The sequence below is a fragment of the Mastomys coucha genome, unplaced genomic scaffold, assembly GCF_008632895.1.
Source record: "Mastomys coucha isolate ucsf_1 unplaced genomic scaffold, UCSF_Mcou_1 pScaffold22, whole genome shotgun sequence".
Classification (NCBI taxonomy): domain Eukaryota; kingdom Metazoa; phylum Chordata; class Mammalia; order Rodentia; family Muridae; genus Mastomys; species Mastomys coucha.
Window position 1 is genome coordinate 66313824 of NW_022196905.1, and position 23105 is coordinate 66336928.

Below are 23105 nucleotides of genomic sequence, written 5' to 3' on the forward strand. Positions count from 1 at the left end.
ATGGAGGAGAGGGAGGAGAGATTGATTTTCTTGTTTTGTTTGATTTTCTAAATATCATTTAGTAATGAGATTTTATGTAATGTATGTTCTTGTTGCATTTATTGACAGTCTGGCTGTAGATAGATTTATTCTTGGATTCCTTAGTCTGTTTCATTGGTCTGTGTGTCTTGTTTTTAATTCCAGTATCTTGCTGGGTTTGTTTTGCTTTTTGTTTTTGAAGGATGCCAGTATTTTGGTAGTAATTTCTTTGTATTGAGATCACTTTGGGTGGTATGGGCATTTTGGCAGTATTCTAGTCCATGAGCGTGGGGCATTTTTCTGTTTTGTGGCCTGTTCAGCTTTACCAGGATTCTGTATTCAGTGTGAATGTGCTGATTTCCTTGCATGTATTTTGGGTTTTGTAGCTATGGTAAGTGGTACTGCTTTCTTAGATCCTTTCTGAACAGTGATGACAAAGACATTGGTCTTTGCATGTTGTTCTAACCCCGGGACATTACTGCATTTATGAGTTCAAATCACTTTTGGTGTTGGTCAATGGTGTGCATTGCCTGTCTGTCTCAATCAATTAAGCAATCAGAGCTTCTGTCTGCAGATGGATAGTGTGGCCTCTTCCCTATTTCTTGCTCTTTATTTTGTTCTCTTGCCCATTTTTATCCTTAAATATGGTTGATAGAGATTCAGCCAGTTTTAAATTTTTTCTTTAATATTAAAATAATTTGTACACTTGATAGGGTAGCATCCTGCATGTGGGATGTGGTCTTAGCTTCATAGGGAGGGAGAGTGGGAGAAGTGGCTTTGGGCTAACAGTTAGGAAGTGTGATGTATATCCAGGTTGGCCATGGCGGCCATCTGCCCCCATTTGAGATGGTGAAAAGGAAGAGAATGGGACAGACACAGAGCAAACCATCACCATGTAATCCCATCCCCCCTCTGCTGCATTCCAGTAAAGATTTGTACGTAGGTCATTTCTTAAGTTCCTCTCTAAGGCACTTCGTGTGTGTGTGTGTGTGTGTGTGTGTGTGTGTGTGTGTGTGTGTGTGTTCTCTGAGGGAATTAGCTTGCAGCAGCAGCAGCAGCAGCAGCAGCAGCAGGCCTGCCCCATTAGTGCAGTAGACAGTGCAGTTGATGTATGGGAGTCTGGCAGAGTGATGAGGGCAAAATGAGTGTATGAAACCGATAGAATGCAGGGCTCAGTGCCCAGTGATGAGTTAGTGAGTGGCTGTCTCTTGCCTTGAATACCCTCCCCTTCTACTTTGGCTGAGGTGAGAGCTGATTTCAGTTGGTCAAATGCTCCCTGATTGCTCTTCATTCCTCCTGAAAGACAACTTTTTTTCTAATAAGTAGAAATGCTTATTTAGTGGGACATAGTGGTGCACTTCTTCAGTCACAGCACTTGAGAGACAGAGGCAGGAGGATCTCTGTGAGTTCAAGGCAGAAGTCTGGTTCACAGAATCAGCTCCAGGCCAGCCAGGACTATGTAGAGTGACCCTGTCTAAAACAAATAGGCTCTTTTATAGTGTTAATTATATGCATCCGTTTATGCACGGAGACCTAGGTTTATCCTTTCCCTTCTGTTTACCTGTAGTCCTGCACAGTCCATTGTTAGATCTGTTGCACATTCCCACCAGGTGTTGGCTGATAGTGGTCTAGGGGCCAAAAACTACCCACCACCTAGTTTTTAAAAATAATTTTTTTTTTTTTTTTTTTGGCAGACAGCCTCACTCCTTGTTTATGTGTTAGCTCGTTACACTCGGGCTATAGTGGCTAAGCACTTGCAGAGCTCACAAAGTCCCAGATCTAGACTCTGCCTCCTACAGTTTCTCTGCCTCTGCTCCATGCTTCATGCTGATAACTGAGGAGAATGTGCGTGTTCATTTCAGCAGCTGCTTGACAGGGCCAGCATCTTCATTCTCAGATTGGTTCCAAGCGTTCCCTTCCTTTTCTGCCATGTTTTTTGCCAGGGGTAGGAGATGGCTGTGGGGGATGGGTGAGTATACAAGGGTGGGGTGTGTGAAAACTGCAGGGCAGGCAGAATAGGAATTTGATTGCCTTTAATTTGTAGTTTTCTGAAGGGAGAAGCCATTGCTTCATAATGTTGGCACTTTCCTCCTCCAGAAATAACCATCTCTACGATGACATCTGTCACCAAACTTGATTGTTTCTGCATTTCTGTCTCACATTTTGAAGTTTATTCCTATACATATTATTGCTTTTTGATGCTATTAGAATTGAGATCTCTCAGTTATATTTTACAATTGGCATTATGGTAGAAAGGAAGGATTTTGCTTATTGTGCATTTAAATTGTTTCTGATTCTTATGGATATATAAACTGTTAGAACTTAAATTGCTGTTGTTTGACGTTCATGTCTGAATTTACTACCCCAAATTGTCTGATTCCTAATTCTTCTGTCACATCATAGAGTTCTATATCTGCAGTGGTAGTAGAACGGTCTGTATCCTCCCTTCACTTTCATCTTGCACAGATCACAGCAAATAATAATTAAATCAACAATGTTTTCATACCCAGTCAGCATTTGTTGGTGTTTTTGAAAACACCCAGAAGATAATGTCAATGAACTCTTTATTAGACAGACTCTGCTTTTCAGAGCTGATGGTTGCCATGATGCAGACTGTAGAGGGGTGCCTGTCACCTGCAGAGTCGGACAACCACTGCTCTACGTGGAAAGCCTGTGGATCATGGAGGATGCTTGGCTTAACCTTGTATTTATCCTTTGGAACTGAAAGATGAGCAGATTTTTATGTAGTGCTTTCCTGACTGTATTCCCTGTAAAGCATTTGATCTTTACCCTGACATCTCTGCCTTAAGGATATGAAATCTATTTTAGATTTCAAGATCTATTACTTGCCCTGAGCATGGGACAGGTGAACCATAAATCCAATCTCTGTTAACCTTTGCGAAGTTACCTTTTATTGCTATTTTTTTCCTTTTTTTTTCTTCTAAATTCATGTCTTTTTACACTGAGACGAAAGGGCCATTCATGTTAGAGTGGTTTCATCTGCTTTTCCCTGTTCAGGCACTGCCTTTTGAGTGCAGTGATGGCCTGTGGCTGTGGTAGGAATGGGTATGGAAGTGGATAATTGACATAGTACGTTGACTTGTGAAATGAACCCTCTTATTGCCTTTAGTGAAGTGCAACTCCATATGGAGAGAGTAATTGTAAGCACTTGTCTGCTCTAGTGTGTGGGGATTCGCTGGCACCGTCGTTGTGTATATACATACACTTCAGTGTGAAGCGGTGCTCTCAGGCTGTGGAGATGTCTCAGGCTGCTCACCTCAGTCGCAGAGGAACTCTGACTTTTGGGGCTTTGATACAGGACTGGCATTAGACGGATGTTTTCTCTGATTATTTGGTGGGGAGTTGATAGCTTTTATTGAGTACTTAGTGTATTCTAGGCATTATGGTTGGGGTCTGACACATATAGGCATTGCGGTAGGCAGCCAGTTAACCGAGTTTCATCTTTACTGCACCATACAGAACAGCGTCTCATTTTATAGATGGAATTAACTAAACCAGAGGGTTGGAGTTGAACCAGCTTGTAGGCCCAGAGGTCAGAATGCGAAGCCCAGTGTGCTTTAGGTGTGTGCCCTGTGGACTAGGCTGAGTACAGTGGGGAGACTGGTGTGGAGGGGGAAGGGAAGGATTTGTGGACTGGTGTGAAGGACAGTTGAAAGCCATGAAAGTCTGGGAATTCAGTGTAAGGACAATTTATTTCTTATCTTGTGTGTCTTCCATTTTTACTACAGGAAGGGGACGGTTTAACAACCTCAGTTTGTTTTGACACTTATCCAAAGTCTGGCGTGGCCTGAACCTCAAGGCTTGTGAAGTGACCTATGGTGGCCACAGGGATGCATGTTATATATGCACACATCCTTTCTGCCTTTTCTTTTGTTGTCCTCTGTGGCAAGACAAGCCATTGTCTCAGCTTCGGTTCAGAGTGGGGCTGTGGAGCAAAGTGATAGTGGAATGTGTTGGCCTGTTTTTCTGTTTCTAAACAGAAGTACTGAGATGGTTTCTGTGCTTTGTCAGCAGCTACAGAAGGGTTATGGACGTTGTATGTTTCAGTTCCTCACAGCCTCTAATGGTCTGAGAAGCACCATTGTTTCTGGCTTGAAGACCTTGTCCACTTTTCTCAAGTATACACATGAAGTGTTATGGACACTGCATATGCAAGCACATATGCATGCTCTCACCTGTGTGCTTTTCTGGACTTTTCCTGGGTGGTTGTGCTAAGTGGGTCATTTGGATAGATCCTGTGCCATTTACCTTAAGCATGGCTCGATTATTCAGATGCAAACAATTATTAAGGGTTTTACCTTTTGTGTGTGTGTGTGCGCGCTTGTGTGTGTGTTTTTCCAAGATTGGGTCTTGAGCATGCTGTGCCCCGAGCCCCGCAATGCACCACCACACCTGGCGGGAGTCCATCTTTAGGGCCCATGTAGAGGCTGCGACCCTGCTCTGGCTGTCACTCAGCCAGCACTGGTTCTCGATGGCAGTGAGAGTGACTTGAGAGCAATGCAGGTGCACACAGGTGTCATCTGTTCCCGTGCCCACCTGTGATTGTCAGGACATCTTGCTGCTTGGCTCCCAGCCCTGAGGACTGCTCATGAATGGATTCTTAGTGCAAGTGAGCCTTTTTGCCAGAGGGTCGCGCCCAGCAGACAACTCAGGGGTGGCACAGACCCCTGGCTGTGTTCTCCATGTCTGGTGCCTGTCCCAAGTGATAACTCAGTGAAGTGACTTACTTCCTTCTCCCTACAATGGTGTGACTCTAGAATAGAGTGTGTCTCTTTTCTAGGCCACCTTTAGCCTAACATTTGTGATAGGAAAGAAACAATACAAATCCTGGTATTTATAAAAGTACTTTTTAATGCTTTTCCAAATATGAAATTATTAATAACTGTTCAGTGCCCCTGTATAGCCTGCATATATGTATGTGGACATACTATATAAAAATGTGTCTGCATGTGTGTGGTGCTAGGGATTGACCTAGGGCCTCAAGCATTCTGGGTTAGGACTCTACCGCTGAGCTGCATTCGCAGCAGTGAAAACCTTTGAGGCGGAAAATTCCAAAGCCTGGTCCTGTTCTGCAGTTGCAAGGTTCTGGGACCCAGCAGCCTGCGGAATCTCTCGTGCCTGACTTAGTACACAATCCTGAGGTGCTTACAGGTGGTGGGTGGATGCTCCTCTGTACCGGGGCTGCTTCCCCAGGAGTGCAGCTTTAGAATCGGGCGTTCTCCACTGTTGCAGGGCCTGCGCTATGCACACTACCCTGTGCTCTGGAACCAACAGTTCATAAGACAGTTATTTTTCTGCGTGCTTAAGGGGACGTGGGGAGTAGTAGACTCCTGTGACAGAACCATATAATCTGAAGAAATATATTGTTAGCTTATAAAGTGCTGGACATTGGGATACCATTCTGTCATTTTTCTGCCCTGGAGCATGCTTATTATACCAAATTCTGGGGAAGGATGGGAAAGCAAGCCTATTTCCTCTGAGATCTGAGCTGTCTTCTATTTGCGTGATCGTTTGCGTTCCTAACATTATTTATATCCTCCTAAGAAATGCAGGTTGGCTCCTGGCAGGATTTCACAGCCACTGCGGTATTTTCTTTTTACTTTAGAGCTGACATGAACTCCCATGACTTTTAGCATTTGGTTGGAGATTTGACTTTCCTGTCAGAGCTTATTCCTGGGGGCTGCTTCAGTAGGTACATGTTGCTGTTTATTTGCAAGTATCCTGTTAGTTCACCTACTAAGACAATTGTTCTCATTTACTTTTGAGCTTTTGCAATTTCTTGGCTGAATGAGAAACAGCTAACACTGATTTCTCCCTTTTCTTTTAAAGACTTTCAGCTGAACTCTCATCTCTCAACACTGGCAAACATTCATAAGATCTACCATACCCTTAACAAGCTAGTAAGTCAGTCTTTAAAGATACAGTTGCCAGCTTTGAAGCAGTCCTTTTGTGCAAGTGTGTTTGTTAAAAGAATTTACCTGTGGCTATCACTTGCTTATGGCAATACTGAGTTTTCATGCTTACTGTAGGGTGTGCGATTTCCTGGTGTTAACGATTGTATTTCTTACAGAATCTGACAGAAGACGTTGGCCAAGACGATCACCAAACAGGTAAATGCAAACAACACTACTGACGTTTAAGTAAATGTGCTGAGATGTAACTGTGCGCTGGCCACAAGGCTTTATCCCCTAGTGCCCTCAGGTAACAAGTTGCCACTCTTGGGGACCAGAGGCAAAAAGACAGTCAGATTATAGCTCCTTCCCAGGAGGGACTCTGTTCCTGAGGTGCAGGATTATGATAGCTAGCTGCCTGAAGATTTTCCAGTAGCTTTCAGGAACAATCTGTTTCCTTACCTAAGCATCTCAGCTCTTGCTGAGAGGCCCTGGAAAGGTGGGCATCTGTTACAGGGTGGAGTGGTGTGAAACTTGGGAAGGTGTTTGTGTTTTTGTCCTGAGGGGATCCTGAGTGAACTGAAAGAATAAGCGGAGTGCCTGACTGCTCCTAGGTATGGTAGAGAAGAAGGTTTGTTGTAGATATGAGGGAGAGCATACATAGGAACATCTGGAAGGGTCCAGACTGAACATAACCTGCTAACTGAACTGAGCCCTGAGAGGAGAGGGGGTGGGGAGAGAGCTCAAGAGAGGGGATTCAGGAGCTGTGGTGAAGAGGGCAAGAGGCCAAAACTTGGACAGTAGCCAAAATGGCTGGGTTATATAGGGAAGAACAGCTGAGGGAGGGGCAGCCCAGCCTAGTCCCTGGCTTGGGAAGTTTAGGTCAGGAGGACCCTGTAACCTGCTGGGAAACTGGTAGACGCCGAGTCGGCTTTTATATGTAAATTAGGCACTTCAGTTAGCCCTTTGTCCCAGGTTTGAGACTTAATTGCAGGAACGTGGCAATCTTACTGCTGTGCTTTGGCTCCTAGGCCCTCAGGGTTTAAGCAGCTCCATGATTGCCTTAGTCGAGCCCTCTGCTGTAAGTTCTGGGAATGGTCTCGTGTTTGCCCATCTGACCAGCACCTAGGTCATGATGCAGCCACCCAGGAGACCAGACTCAGAGAACCACTTCTCTAAGCCAGTTATGATTATAAAGTTCAGGAATGCACATCTGATCTACAGTTACAAAATCTGTGGCAAAAATCCCTTAAATGTATTGTAAAATAGAAAAATCACTACAGCTCCATGCTAGCTGATTGAGGCTGCTGCGACAACACCCTAAAGCGAGCATCTTATAAATAGTTCTGTCTGACTCTCAGTTCTGGAGGCTGGAGAGGCAGGTGACAGATTGCTGTCTGGTGAGGGCCCCGGAGGGAGTGGGGCTCTCTGCAAGGTTCTTTTATAAAGGCTCATTCTCAGTCCTTGGGGTTTCAGCCCATTACCCAGTCAGCCCCCGAGACCCCAGCTCATGTCAGGGATGAGTTTTGGACTGACACATTTGGCTATGGCTTGGTGAAGACATTTGAACAGCACTAGAGTGAGTGGAGTGAATCCTGGTGGTCTTCGCTCTCTTCACTACTGATCTGTCATTTTTTCCTCCTAGATACTGTCACACACGTCTGTGTCTTCTGAAGCTTCCATGGCTTTTACATTTTCATTTAATGATAGATTGTTAATGTGTGATCTTATCCTCTCCCCAGACTAATTCAGAGTTATTTGTACTGTAACCATGAGGAGGAGGTTGAAGAAATAGTTGGCTGGAATGCACTGGCTTTCAGTCAGTATTCACAGGGTCCAGGCTGGTGCACCTGCTGCGCGCTCCCCACTGGCCTTGTAATGAAGATAGTCTTTCTGCTCTACTTGGGTGACGACATCTCAGAGTAGCTTGGCTCTCTGCTTAGCATCCTTTCTCTGGCTCTCAGACCAGACAGGACCCTCTGTTCATGGGAGTATGAGACGGGAACAGACGGAGGCAGGTGTGTTGAGGAAGTCCGAGGCAAACAGTCCATTTTCGGTAGCACATTAAATAAAAAAGGATCTGTTCTCTTTTTAAATTTACTGCTTAATTGTCCTATTCATGGATATGTCATATGTTCCTCAGGCTCCTGATGTGCATTTGTATGCTTGAGCCTAACTCTCGGCTATTTTCAGTAATACTGGAATAAAGTTTCTAGGGTCAAGTTAATAATTAAGGAGAAAACCATGATTTTCTGCTTGAAATTGCCAGTGGTTGTGAAGTTTTTTTTTAAACTTAAGAGTTGGGTAGTTTTAGTTTTTAAAATAACATTTTATATTAGTAAGACTCTTAAGATTATCTTAGCTATGGTAACAACACCTCGTATTTCTGACTTGTGAATATTATATAGTTAATTTTGGAGCTTAGATTTAAATGAGTAATTGTTACTATAGTAATTTCATATCTAAAAAATATATATATGTAATGTGCTTGTGTATATGGGATATGTATGTTTGTATATGTGTATAAATAAAATATACATGTATCTGGTATATATGTGTATGTGTATCATATACATATACCATATGTATTATGGTGAGCCTGCTGTCTTGTGTGTGTGTGTGTGTGTGTGTGTGTGCTGATGTATGTGTACATGTGTGCAGGTACACTATATGGGTGATTGTATAGGGCCAGAGGTTGACATTAAGATGTCTTCACTTGCTTCTCCACCCTATTTTTTAAAACAGTCTCACTGAACCTTGAGCTCACTGGTTTTGGCTAGACTCCATTGCCAGCAAGCACCCAGATCTGCCTGTCTTTGTCTCTTCCTCTGGGGCCAAGGTTACAGGCACATGCATCCATGCTTATCTTTGTATGTGGGTGTTGGGGATCTAAACTCATGTCCTTATATTTGGAGGACAAGCCTTTATCCATGGAACCATCTCCCTGGAGCAGGGCTTGTTTACCAGTTCATCACCACAGTTCCACACCTGGCTCTGGCCTCTGTTGTGTTTCCTGCTCTACACTGTAACAGTTAGCAGTGAGCCTGAGGCTTGGAGATGTGAGCAGGTGTTTCCCTTGGACTGTCTTGGTCCAACGGGAGTCTGAGCACTAAGAGTTGTGTACAGTAGAGCCAAGGCTATGTCAGAGGTGGAGCATCTCATGTGCTGCCTTGTGTTCCTGATCGTCCATGGGACGATACTGGTTTTGGCTAGACTCCACAGATAGAGAGATGAGTCTGAGCAAAAGTAGCTGGAAAATAGCGAAATGATGAACAGAAGAAAAGCACAGAGGGAAGAAGAAAAAGTCAGGAAAATGATGGTACATGCCAGAGTCCGTATTACTTAGAGATAAAGGGAATCTCTTTTGTCTTAAATAGTAGGAAAATTTGGTTTATTTAAAAGTTATTTGTTGCTGGGCGATGGTGGCGCACGCCTTTAATCCCAGCACTTGGGAGGCAGAGGCAGGTGGATTTCTGAGTTCGAGGCCAGCCTGGTCTACAGAGTGAGTTCCAGGACAGCCAGGGTTACACAGAGAAACCCTGTCTTGAAAAACAAGAAAAACAAAATGTGGGGAGCCGCAGCTGCCACCCTATATACATATATACTAAACACCTGGTCTCTGGCCAAAGCAGAGAGCATTGATAATCAAGCCATTAGTTGGAGAAGCTGAGTGCCTCCAGTTTGTGATGCAAGCTGGTATGAATTTCCCGTAGCCTATTATGCTTTGCCACGTAGCTGATGCTGATTGGGACCAGGAAAAGTATTTAACCTGTGAAGGCTGGGGGTTGAGGGGCGTCGATGTCAACTTCTGAGGAGTTTAGAGAGACTGCTAAAGACTACTACTAGAGATACTAGATGAGATTAGAGATATTATTAAGAAGAAGTAAAATAAGGGTTCCTGAATAAAATCTGCTTGGAGAAGGGCTAATGTTTGCCTCCTTATTTCCGCTGGATGGAAAGGTGGCTTACATTTGGTGGCCCGTTTTGTAGAGAATTACCATTGCCTATCATGTGCGGGGCTCTTGTGAGAATTAAGCACCATATTTCGGGCACCTTTTTGTCCCAGCTGGACATAAGGAGGCAAACACCGAGCTCTTCCCCATGTAGTTTTATTAGGATCCTTGTAATCTTGCTTGTTACATCTTACTTATTTACGTACATTTTATTAGTTACATCTTGCTTCTTACATCTTACTTATTACTATTTCTACTTACTTCTATTCCTATATCTTACTTCTATCCTTACATACTTACTCCTATCTATCATACTTACTCTTCTATATCCCATACTTACTCTTCTATCCCATCATCAGCCCTAATTCTACATACTTACTATCTCTACATACTTACTCTTCTAAATCTACATCTTACCTCTAACCCATCACCAGCCCCATTTCTAAATACTTCTATCTCCACATACTTACTTACTCTCTCCAGCTCCCAGCCCTTGTGGGTTAAATACTTTCCCTGGTCCCAATCAGCATCAGCTACGTGGCAAAGTATAATAGGCTGTGGGAAAATCATACCAGCTTGCATCACAAACTAGAGGCACACAGCTTCTCCAACTAAGGGCTTGATTATCAATGCTCTCTGCTCTGGCTGGAAACCAGGTGTTTAGTATATATGTATATAGGGTGGCAGCTGCGGCTCCCCACAACAAAACAAACAAACAAAAGCTACTTGTTTTATTTGAATGGGTAATTCACTGATGTGTTCAAGGTAATGCAATAAAATCCTATGTACTAATGAGATGTCTAAGACTGCTATGTATTTATCAGCCGAAATTGTGAAATCTCTGACATTGAGTGAGTCCACTCAGTGGAGTGAAGTTTCTGAAGCCCATGGACAGGGCAGAGTGAGCCGCACACAGTGTCATGAACTGAGACAGCATGCTCACCAAAATGAAAGAGGCAGGACAAGGTGTGCATTTTGGACAAGTCAGAAACAGCCTTGCCCTCTTAATTTGGGAATGAATAGAAACTGGGCATACGAGCTACCAAGTCTTCTGGGAAATCAACTCTAATGGTACCCTTGCTGAAGCTTATAATGTAAGGTGATTACAGGAAGCCAGGAGAACCTACTCAGGCACCCATTGGTGAGTTAACGTACCAAGATAAACTTTCAGCAAGGTGGGTAAACTAAATCAAAGGCCTTTGGCTTATCCAGGTGACCTCAAGTTGTCTTTTTTTTTTTTTTTTTTGGTTTTTCGAGACAGGGTTTCTCTGTAGCCCTGGCTGTCCTGGAACTCACTCTGTAGACCAGGCTGGCCTCGAACTCAGAAATCCGCCTGCCTCTGCCTCCCAAGTGCTGGGATTAAAGGCGTGCGCCACCACCGCCCGGCCCACCTCAAGTTGTCTTTAAGACTTGATTTTCTGAGACAATACTAAAATACTAAAATAGACCTACTTAAAAATGTCAGCAGTATTTTAAACTGTTGAATGTGGGAAGAAAAGCTACAGTAATTGGCTTAATTAAAAAAAGATAAAAGTTTTTTCTTGAAATACTGAATAAAAAAATGAATCTGAACTTTCAGGAAAAAAATTGAGTTTTAAAATTGTGCTTGTGTGTGTGTGTGTCCAGAGAACTTTCTGGAATAGGTTCATTCTTTCTACCTTCATGTGGATTCTTTGAAACCAAGCTCAGGTTGCCAATTTTTGTGACAAATGCCTTTATTGGATGTGCTGTCTTCTTGGCCCTGAATTTTATTGTTATTGTCTCTTTAATGATTATTTAAATGCTACACCATTTAGAAGAAATTTGTATCTGTGGTCCCAGCATTCTGAAGGCTGAGGCTGACGGAATGAAAGTTCAAGGGCAGCCTGACCCAGTCTGAGACACGTAGCAAGATACTGTCTCAGAAAGCTCAAGGGCTGGGATGCTGGTCAGAAGCAGAACGTTTGCCTGGCTCTCAGGAGGCTCTAGCTCCATGCTCTCAGGAGGCTCTAGCTCCATGCTCTCAGGAGGCTCTAGCTCCATGCTCTCAGGAGGCTCTAGCTCCACGCTGTAAGAAGTGCTGTGTCTGTGTCCTCGGGCTGTGGCTTTGCATTCCCTCCACCTAAAATGTCACGTGCGTTGTAGCCTGTTCTCTGAAGTAAATAGACTCATAGGAGTTCTTGCTTGTATTTTCTACGCTCTGATTTTTTTTTCTGTAAAGGTATAGTTACATGGAGGTAAAGTATGTATCTAAGCTTTGAAGCGTACATTTATTGATAGAAATACCTAAGAATTTGTAGAACATTCATTTAGATTTAGACATTTCTTTTTAATTGTAAAAAGAGTTACCTCAGTTGTTATAAGAAGCGTGCATTCTACCTGCCAGTAAGTATGAAGTCAGCTTTGCTGATGAATGGGGAGGGAGACTGGAAGTTTTGGTGCATTATCTACTCAGGTGGTTTGGTCTCTGGAAATGCTCTGACTTTAAGCAACTCAATTTATGCATGTTGTATGAACACATTTGTTCAGCGAATCCTTAATTGTCTGTGGAATTCAATAAAGTGTATTTTACTATTATAACTGATTACAAGTGAACCAGCAGGAGACTACAAAGAGAGATGTGCTTTTTCCCTTTTCGGTATTGTTGTTGTTGTTGAGACCATGTTTCAATCTTTAACTCACATTGGCCTTGAACCCTCTTCGGTAGCCCGTGTTGAGCTTGCATCCTTTCTGCCTCAGCTCAGCCTCCTGTGTGAGTGAGTACAGGCTGACAATAGGCATTGAGCACTCTTGTCCAAGATGCACTTTAGGAAGTCCTAGTGGTTGGATCTGCCGGTGAAGGGAGGAGCGGAGGAGGCAGCAGGCAGATGGTGGGCAGAACTCGTGTATTCGGCTGACCTCAGGTCTTGTTGGTAAACTGTAAACATGCAAAATAGCTTTCTCTGTAGCCTGGAAAAGTCTCTATGAGTCTGTATTCTCCCCATCTGTCTTGTGAGGCAGCTGTGCAGGGGCAGAGGCAGAGGCAGAGTGCTTGAATAGTGGTCATCAGAGTGTAGTCATGGCATATTTGTGGAAAATGGCCAATAACAGTTACTTATGCGGACACTTAGAGTCAGAAAGATCTAAAAGAAAGTCACATCTCCTAGCTAGGAGATAAAAGTTTTGAATAAAAGTGAGGTACCAAACTTGAGGATATGAGTAAGGTCTACACAGATATGAGGAAAAAATGGTTTGTGAAACTTAAGAGAAGAAAGCTTTGGTGTGGCGGTTTGAATAGGTATGACTTGCATAGATTCATGTGTTTGAATGCTTGGCCCATAAGGAATGGCACTATTAGGAGGTGTGGCCTTGGAGGAGGTGTGTCATTGTGTGGATGGGCTTTGAAGTCCTTTGCTCAAGTGTGGCATACAGTCTCTTCCTGCTAGCTATGGATCAAGATGTAGAACTCTCAGCTCCTTCTCCAGCACCATGCCTGCCTGCGCGCTCCTATGTTGCTCACCATGATAATAGACTAAACTTCTGAAACTGTAAGACAGCCCCAATTATATGTTTTCTTTTATAAGAGTTGCCGTGGTCATGGTGTCTCTTCACAGCAATGAAACCCTAACTAAGACACTCAGTAAGAAAAAAGTGTAAGAAGATTGGTTGATGTAAGATGTTTGTGTGCTTTCCAAAGATGTGCTACAGTGGCGAGTAGGGTCGTGTTGCTGTTTCTGAAGAAGCAGGTGCTAAAGGAGCTAATGAATTATAGTTTATTGAAGGGAGGAGACATTATTTTCTAGTGCTCATTCCTCATGGACTGAGGGGATAAGTGCATTTTCCTGTGTTCCGTAAATACCATGGGAGGAAAAGGCTGCTGCTTACCGGATGCTTTGGGATAGAGCTGTCTTTCCCTCATGTGTGTCTGTATCCAGGGCAGCGGAAGCCGCCCCCCACCCCACTCCTTCCCCCCAACCCCTCACCCCTAACAGTAGGGACATTCCCAGGTCTGGACACGGTCTCAGATTGTACAGTTAGGTAGCCAAGCATTGGTAAGCAAGGTTAACATCATCTCCGGGGCCGACCGATAGTCCTCGGAAGCTTAGGGTGGTGCACACGACGGGGTGTAGTTTGAGAACTGGAGACTTCTCGGTAGGGAAGGTGAATTGAGTGTGTCGGGTGGTAGGCAGCACCCTCTCTGGCCTTTTTTCTGTTCTCAGCTGCTGTTTCGAAAGGTAGAGAGAGCTTTGTATCTCTGAGGAACTTTTCACTCTAGGACAGATGTAGTTAGGCTGGGAGTGACCTGCCTAAGCCTGCTGCACTGAGGGAGCAGGCAGGCTCTGATGCCAGGGACTGTCCAGTATGGGCTGAGGACTTAAGCCCATTTGGGAGACCCTGAAAGGTAGCAGAATGGTACAAGCCTAAGAGTGACCCAGGATTTGGTCCCAGCTCATCATTGCTCTCAGTAGGCGTGGCTGTGACTGCTGACCACTCTTGCCTTGCTTTTCACGCCTCATCCAAGCTCTTTACTACTAAATGTAGCTTGAGCCATCTTACACAGCGGCTGGTCTTCATGTGGCTGTGGAGCCACTACCTGGACTCCAGACTCTTCTCTAGTTTCTGAGACATCACAGAAGTTATTAACTTCCTTTTCCTGTGTTCTGCCAGGTTGTTAACCGTTTTTGGCCTCTTGAATAGCTGTACTTCCTAGGGCTAGGGATTACAGAGCTTACAGCTGACAGTGGGTGAGAGCTGGCTTTCCACTGACCGCTTGAGTTCCCTTACCATTTGGCTGCACACACCTACACACTGTGTATGTCTTCAAATGTTTGCCGAATAGATGTTTGTCCTCATGATAATTGTGAGAGTGTGAACAAGAGAGACACTTTTACCACTCTTCAAATGATGAAGGAATAAGATGCCTAAAATAGGTTAGCAGTTGCCCATGCTACAGTGTTAGCTGGAAAGCTGACTTTGAATGTAGATTGCTGTAGCCTCAGATGCTTGCAGCATGGCTGTCCAAAGCCTTTTAGCCATTTTGGAGACCTTGAAAAGTTGCCAGATGCCTGAGCTGCGGTTTCTCCAAGCTGTTTTGTAGAGAATTACCATTGCCTATCATGTGCAGGGCTCTTGTGAGAATTAAGCACCATGTCCAGTGGTGCTCGGATCCAGAGGGGTAACTAGTCCCTTCTCATCATCGTCTCAGTGTCTACAGCCTGACAGCCACTCTCCTGGGTCTGGCCTTCTCTTCTTGGTTGCGCCTCTTTCTTCATAGTCCTTTTCATTAGGAGCGTGACTGAGTATGTCTGTGCAAGGGTTGAGAACAGGGCATGGAACCCTGCAACTGTGTGGTGTTACTATCACCAGGTTTTCATAGCCTTTCTAAGTTACAGTTACACTTCCTCACATGAGCCCTATTTGAAGGAGGCAGTCATTCGCAAGTGGCAGAAACAGGGAAGAGCTAATGTGAGACTTCTGTTTTGAAGTCAGATTTCTGCCCACTTCCCAAACCCCTGCCCTCCCCGTCCAGTATCCCTTGAAGCCTGTGTTAGGATGAGTATGCGTGTGTGTTCTATTCAGGGTTGCTGGTTAGTCTGCTTTGCCTCATGAAGTGCGTGTCTGTGACAGGCAGACAGACTGTTCTGAAGGAACATTGCTGTATAAGAAGTGATTTCCCTGAGTACCATCTTAACAGTGAAGCTCACCTCTCCTTTTGCTGTAGGAGGGTGGTGGGGAGTGTTTATTTGGGTAATGGCGAGGTTTATTTCTTGACTATACCATTTTCCTAAAGGAGGAACTAAAACACACTTCTGTGTAATGGTTCTGACTGATAACATCTAACCACTTCACAGGGCAGGCAGGCAGGCCTTGGGGTTGGTTATTTAGTGGTGACTCTGTTCGGAAGTAATGCATGTGCCATGCCTCAATTTTGTGTGCTCCAAATTTGTTCCATAGGAAGCCTGCGGTCTTGCAGTTCTTCGGACTGCTTTAGCAAAGTGATGCCACCCAGGAAAAAGAGAAGGCCTGCCTCTGGAGACGACTTATCAGCCAAAAAAAGCAGGCATGACAGGTAGGGTACAACGACCACCAACCCAGAGCATGTGCAGAGCGTGCAGGGAGGGCCACTGTCGCCTGCAGGTGGGCTAGAATCCTCTGTTTCTGTAGGTGATTCTTCACAATGTAATTATTTCATGATGCTTATTCTATGTCTTGGTTTGTATTTAAGAAAAAAAAATAGGCAATTTGAGTTATTAGAAATTAGTTTCATCTAATCAGTTGATTTTCTGGAACTTGGGTGGAACGGCAGTTTATTTCCATTGAAGCCTTGCTGGCATAGGCTGTCAGGACTGGGTGTCTGTCCTTTAGAGAGTGTCTCACTAGCTGCAGCCACATCACCAGAGCGAGGCAGCTGCTTTGAGCGTCCTCCTGGATTGTCAGCCAGTCAGTTTCTTCTCATCGGTTTGAGAATGTAATGAAAACTGAAAAACAAGGCTATTTAAATAATACCCAGACAGGCCACATGTTACCCATGCTGATGCCAAGACTGCCGTGCTTTTAATGTTTTTCTTAGGTATCTTTATTGTTTTGCCTTTGATCTTAAGAAGTAACTTTTTCTTTCTTCAGGTGACAAATTTCATGTCTTTTCTTCACGTTTCTATCTTTCTGCATCCCTGGTATGTGGGTCATTTCATCCATGGGCTGCAGTGTTCGTCTTTAAATGGAGGGAGTTAGATGAGTTTGGTTTCTTTCTTGCTATCATGCTTCATTTGTTACAAGTCAGTTGGAGGAGCAGAGACGGACAGCAAAAATGAAAATAGCGCCAGAGTTAATACCTCAGCAGAAAGTGTTATCCAGGAGAGGAGTGACTCTAAGATAATCACCAGCTGTCTTCTGGCCAGTGCTTTTCAATTTTACAAAGCTAAGTACTTTGTATCAGGCAACTGATAAATTCTCATACTCGTGTAGGCATCTGTGCTGTAATTTTTTTTCTTCAGCATAATTTAGTACGATATTGTGCTATGGCAAAGCCAGCTTGAACACCGGCAGTTAGGTGACGTTTTTGAGTCCGATTCTTGGCCTCTTAGTGACTTTATTTAGACACCATAAAGTCGATACATTCTAAGTGTCTAATTCTGTGTGTTTCTAAGTTAACTGAGTTGTACAGACTGTCATTATAAGCCAGTGTTGGAACATTTCCACTGTCACAGGCAGTCGCTCTTGTACTTTCTGGCATATTGTGGATGAGGGACTCCTGAGTTGCAGGACTGCTCTGTCACTCATGTCTCCAGCCCTACTGCCCAGCCGGCTTACACTGGAGAACTAGGAGCCAGGGACCTCTTCTCTCTCCTAAGGCATAAGGGTTATGTTAACACAGGAACCACCAGAGAGATCTTGCACCTGGATTAATTTTGTTCTAGAAGATTGGTCATGAGTTGATGTTTCTCTTCATTTGTGTAAGGTTTTCTGGTGTCATTACTGACAAATTCCTCCTTAGCCTGTACCTGCGCTTATCTTATCACACAGAAATCAGAACTTAATAGAAAGATAGGAATAATTAATATTTTTTAAGGATCATTTTTAATGCCTAATTTCTTGCCATATTTTACTTATAATCTTTCTATAGTGAATTCTAGGTTGTGAGGCAGAGGAAAGTTTATTAAATAACTAATCGATTTAATTCTAATTGATTATTGACAAGATAGTTGTATTGAGTGCTTACTGTTTAATTCTTTATTAAAGTAAGTATGGATGTATTTCAGCACTAGTTATGAAACTGCTAACGCTCAAAAATGCAGGAAGTAGAATGTTTAAAATATACTTAAGCACTGGTGGAATGGATGACTGATTTAGGCCAAAGTGAAAATTACCTGCTACTTGAATCCCATGTCTTTAAATAACATAAAGATGTTTTTTCAATTTGTAGCATGTATAGGAAATACGAGTCAACTAGAATAAAGACTGAAGAAGAGGCTTTCTCCAGTAAGCGGTGCTTGGAGTGGTTTTATGAATATGCAGGTAGGTAATGACCTGTATAGTGTTAAAACTGTTCCTTAGGGAAGTAAGGGGCATCTTAGAAGAGATTACAGAATTTTAAAGCATGTACTTTTAAAATGTGTGTGTGTGTGTGTGTGTGTGTGTATGTGTGCGTGCTGGGGTAGGGTCATGGCTGGTGGCAGAGAATCAGAGCAGAAGAAAGAGACGTAGTTGGAGCCAATCACTAATACCCTATTTATAGCCAGCACCTAAATCCAAGAATTGAGAACTCTAGACAGGAACTGAGAAGACGAACTGTCCTTAGGAGCAGCCTTTCAGTGGCTGTGAAGCCTAGTTAGAGTCCTGATCACGGGCAGTCACTTAGCTACACCTCCAAGTTAGAATAAGCATTGCTGTTTTGAACTTCATCGCGGTGCAGTGGGGTTTCCTTATACCCAGTGTCTCTATTTTGGAAGATCATCTGGCAGACAGTGTTTACTTTGTCCTTTAAAATGTCTTGAGGCCGGGTTGCATTTCTGCATTTTTCTGTGACTAGTGACTGCACGTTGCAGCCTGAGCCCCGTGGTCTGCCTGGTGCTGAGAGGGTGAGGGAGAATCTCATCTTGCTGGAGGTTTTCTGACCTTCTGTCTTCCTCTCCATAATTTAGGCCTTTTTGATCTGACTGTTGAACTTTTGCACAGTCATCTGGACTGTTTGAACAGCCTTCACACCCACTTTTGTGTCACCGGTCTTGGTTGTAGACCACATGCCATGTGTCTCTGGTTGTCTTACTTAGAAATATAATGGAGCAGCTCATGGATGCCCTTCTCCCTGACGTCCCCTGCCTGCTGCTTGAAGGTCTCTGCTGGCGCCAGGATGCCAGAAATGGCTCCGCCGTCCCTCTGCAAGGATGGGTGCCTTCTCCACTTTCCCACCTGACAGTAACCCTTCTTTTTACTTCCTACTGATAGTTGCTGACCAGTGAGATCCAGGTTGGGGCTCCTGAATTACAGCAGCTTTTCGGCCTTCTCTGTACTTCTGCAAGACTTTGGTCATAACTTGCCTTGTCCAACTTTGAGTATAAAAGTTGGTTTTCTCTGGAAAGTGGTGGCACACGCCTTTAATCCCAGCACTTGGGAGGCAGAGGCAGGCGGATTTCTGAGTTCAAGGCCAGCCTGGTCTACAGAGTGAGTTCCAGGACAGCCAGAGAAACCCTGTCTCCGGGGGGGAAAAAAAAAGTCGGTTTTCATTTTCCCTTGCTCTCACTGCACTCTTTGCTCTGTTGAGAGTCTTGCCCCTTTCATCCTAGAGACTGGCCACGGGGACCAGGTTCTGGACTTTGTAGACATGTGCTGGGAAAAGAGAGGTTTTTGTGTGTGTGTGTGTGTGTGTGTGTGTGTGTGTGTGTGTGTGTGTGTATGGGGGCAGGGAGGGCAGTGCCGTTGAAAGCACGCAGCCCCTACTCCCTTAGTTTTCACTTAGTGTATTATCTTTGTGAAGTTCCTCTGTACATCTGGTAAAGTCCCAACTGGATTTTGTGTGCAGGGCCTGAGCCCTGGAGAGACTTCCTGGTACTGGAGTGTATCTGTTTTCATGCTTCATTAGAACACGAATCTTTGAGGACATTCCTAATTGGATGGACAAGTGATTGGCAGTTTCCACAGAAAAGGCTGAGTGGCTGAAGGGCTGTTCCACATTCCTACTGAGTTAGGAGGGTAGTTGGTGGCCTATATTGAGTCACAGTTATCGCTATGAAAACATGTTACAAAATGGAAGTTTTAAACAAAACCTGGTATAGTAACATAACTTTTTTGAGTGTATGTTTTTCTTTAAATGCAGATTAAAAAAGGTCTTTTAAAGAGGGCAGGATGGAGTTGTCATCTTGCTTGCTATTCTTTGACTTTGGAAGCTGACATTTTGGAATTAAGAGTACAGCCACGTTCTTTAGCTTTTTTGGGGTCCCTGGTGGGCAACTATAGACACTCATCCCTGCAGAGTGTGTGTGGGTGAGTTTTCTGTGTGTTCATAGTCCCTCACACCCTCCCCCACTTTATCCTTCTCTTCTTTCATGCCTTATCAGTAGGAAAAGTGCCTTCAGATTGAGAGAGTGACTGAAAGCTCCAGTTGGCACATTCTCTCTCTCTAGGACACAGGTCCTGGAAGTGCAATTGGTCATAGGCTGTGAGGCTCCACCAGGGTGGCCTGGGAGCAAGCGTGCTCCACCAGGGTGGCCTGGGAGCAAGCGTGCTGCACCAGGGTGGCCTGGGAGCAAGCGTGCTGCACCAGGGTGGCCTGGGAGCAAGTGTGCTGACTTGGGCTGAAGGCAAAAACACTCTCCCTGCCTTTTAACCTGAAGTATGCAGAGTAGGGCCTTGGGTAGATGGGTTCGTATGGGTGATCTCTCACCAGAGGCTCCAGTTCTACTGCTGCTTCATGGAGCCTGTAGCCCAAGGCCAGCATGGTTTAACACATGCTAAGGTGGAGCTTCTTAGCTTTCCAGACCAGTGTAAACTCAGCCACTGATTCCAGACGTTCAGTAAATAAACCCTTTCCTCCTAGTGTCTGAAGTTTAGTTTCACGTCCTTCTGAAAAATGGAAATACTCAATTTTATATTAACACTTTATCAGATACCTTCTAATTTCTGAAGTCAATGTAACAAGAAAAAGTCGGGGTAGTTTTTACAGGTTTTAAATTTTTTTATTTACCTTTTAAACAGTGCTCCAATACAGTTTACATGAGTAGGCCATGTTATTTATGTAGGCTGTAGCTATAAGCACTTAGGCTATTTTGAGTTAGGTTCTATAGTATTTGTCTTTTGGTCCATGAGGGGGGAAAAAAAAACCAAAATGGGATTAGAGACCAGGAAGAGATAGTATAAAATATATTTAAGATTTGTTTATAGAGTATATAAAATATTTTTTATTTATATTTATAAAAATTTGTAAAATACTAAAGTGAGCATTCATAAAAATATGAAAGTGTCTTTTGGGAAGATATATTAAAAACCACCAAAGAGACCCAAGGAAAGCCTCTTTGTTATTCCAATGATATGTCCTGGTACTGTTGTGAGAACCTCAGTGCGAGGGCCTTGGGGTGTCAGGAAAAAGTTAGATGTGTTTAGTTAGATGCCCTGTTGAAAGGACAGGGAAGGGAGGGCAGGGGGAACACTTAGCTTTTTTACATCTCTCACAATCTGCTTTTCCCGTTTACCTCCAGTGCCTAGTAAGCCAGGGCATTGCACGGCTGATTATTTAAATACAGATGCATTTGTTGTTGTAAGTCTTCCTCCCAATCTACCTTCAGACACCCTGCTTGATCAATGGTGTATTTGTGCATGGCACATACTTGCTTGACAAAAGTTACTATCTTAATTCTAGAGCTGAACTGACAAATTTACTCTAAAATATATCCACAATCCCCGTCAGTGTTTCTATTGCGGTGATACACTCCATGACCGAAAGCAACTGGTGGAGTAACTTAGAACTTTCAGGTTCGTTCCATCACTGAGGGAAGTCAGGTCAGGCACTCTAGGCAGGAACCTGGATGCAGAAACTTACCTGGAGGCCTTGGAACAGAGCTCGCTCAGCCTGCTTTCTTACAGCACCCAGGACCACCTGACAGAGGCATTACCACCCACGGTGAGCTAGGTCTTCCCATAAGGGAATATGGGAGCAACAGCTAAGAATTAAGGGCCATTTGAGGAGTAAAAATGGAGACCTATCTAACCCAGTGAAAGCTTCCTAAAACATATGCACATATGAAAGTGATCTAGATAAAGTTTCCAAATAGTGGAGGAAATAGAACCCCAACTGGCTCTCTCTTGTCACCAAATGAAGCTTCTAGGCCAGGGATTGGATTACATCTAAGTGACGTTGGCCAGAGAGGACCCATGGGAATCCTCAGACATCCCAGGCTGTTGCTAAGACTATAAGTTGCTCTCCACAAACTGATAGCAAGGCCCCATTGCTGAAGACACACACACACACAACTCATGGAGAAGTTGAGCTGGTCCTACATAGAGCCTTCACCCTTCCATTCTGGTGTCTGCTACAGGAAGGTGCTCAGCATGCTGCCAAAAGAGAAGGGTAAACACCTGGCCGCAACCCTTCCGACTGCAGTGTGTGGCCTGAAAGGTTAGTGCAAGAATGTCACAGAGCTTATGAGAGTAACTAACAAATACCTGATTTGACTCAAGGCTCACTCCACAAGATGCAACTCATACCCGTCCCTAGTTGGTGTGAACAAGAACTTAAGACTAGATAGCCCAGAGACCTAGGGTAAAACCACATACTACTGTTCTAAAGCAAAATCATGGAAATAAAATGACTCCCATCGACAGTCTGCTGCATTCACAGGTCAGTTGCCTTGCTCAGCCATCATCAGAGGAGCTTCCTCCAGCAGCAGGTGGGAACAAAAACAGAGGCCCACAGCCAGGTGGTATGCAGAGAGTGAGACACGTAGGAGCACTCATCTGTAAAGAGAAGACAGGTGTCTTCATCAGATCTTCCCCTCAGGGATCAGGGAACCTTGCAGAAGAGGAGGCAGAAAAAAATGTAAGAGCCAGGGGATATGGAGACCATTAGGAAAGCAAGGCCCTCTAAATCAAAACAGTAAAAGCTCATGTGAATTCAGAGGCGGGGGCAGCATGCATAGGGCCTGCATGGGCCTGAACCACATCCTTTGTGTATCTCCTATGACATCCAGGGTAGTGTTTTTATGGGGTTCCTATGAAAGTCAGCGGAAGAATGGTCTCTGACTCTCGTGCCTTCTCTTGAGCTCTTTTCCTCTGTTTGTTTGTTTATGCAGTTCTGATGTTCGTTCTTCTGGTCACCCAATTCTGATGTTAGCTTTTGTTTAATCTGATTGTATTTTATTATTCTTATATTTTTTATTATTCAAGACAATTTGAAATTTATTTTGATCATATTCTTCCTCTTTCCAGATTGTCTCCCCTCCATACCCATACAACTTTGTTTTTTTTTTTTTTTCCAAAAAACAAAAACCCAACACAACAATAAAATCTTTCCAAACCAAGAAAACAAAATAAAACCACAACACTAAACTAAAACCAAATAAAAGCATACCCTACCCCCCAAAAAACAAACAAAACCCTGTAGAGTCCATTATAAGTTGGTTCGCTCCTCCTGAATGTGAGGCCTGTCCTGGAGTGGTTGATAGGCCCAGTGTCAATCTTTTGGGAAAACTGATTTTACCTTTCCCAGCAGGTGCATGTGACAGTTCAGTCACTAACCATAGTGGCTAGGTTTTCTCTCCCTCCCTCCCTCCCT

The 23105-nt window shown here is 44.0% G+C and overlaps 1 protein-coding gene across 15 annotated transcripts in view; it reads left to right on the forward strand.

Annotated features, from left to right (window-relative positions):
• The window catches only part of Dcun1d4 (defective in cullin neddylation 1 domain containing 4), an 86647-nt gene that overhangs the window by 26951 nt on the left and 36591 nt on the right, over nucleotides 1–23105 (forward strand). For 11 of the 15 annotated variants that reach the window (XR_004110770.1, XM_031342697.1, XM_031342700.1 and 8 more), the window contains 4 exons: nucleotides 5869–5939; nucleotides 6110–6149; nucleotides 15797–15911; nucleotides 17766–17857. Coding sequence is in view for 14 of the 15 variants with exons in the window: in XM_031342697.1 (XP_031198557.1) it covers nucleotides 5869–5939; nucleotides 6110–6149; nucleotides 15797–15911; nucleotides 17766–17857 (318 nt within the window). In the remaining variant the exon portion in view is untranslated. Of the gene's footprint in view, nucleotides 1–5644; nucleotides 5732–5868; nucleotides 5940–6109; nucleotides 6150–15796; nucleotides 15912–17765; nucleotides 17858–20816; nucleotides 21951–23105 lie in introns of those variants that run through there. The other 4 variants (XM_031342705.1, XM_031342701.1, XM_031342704.1 and 1 more) reach the window with 4 other exon arrangements.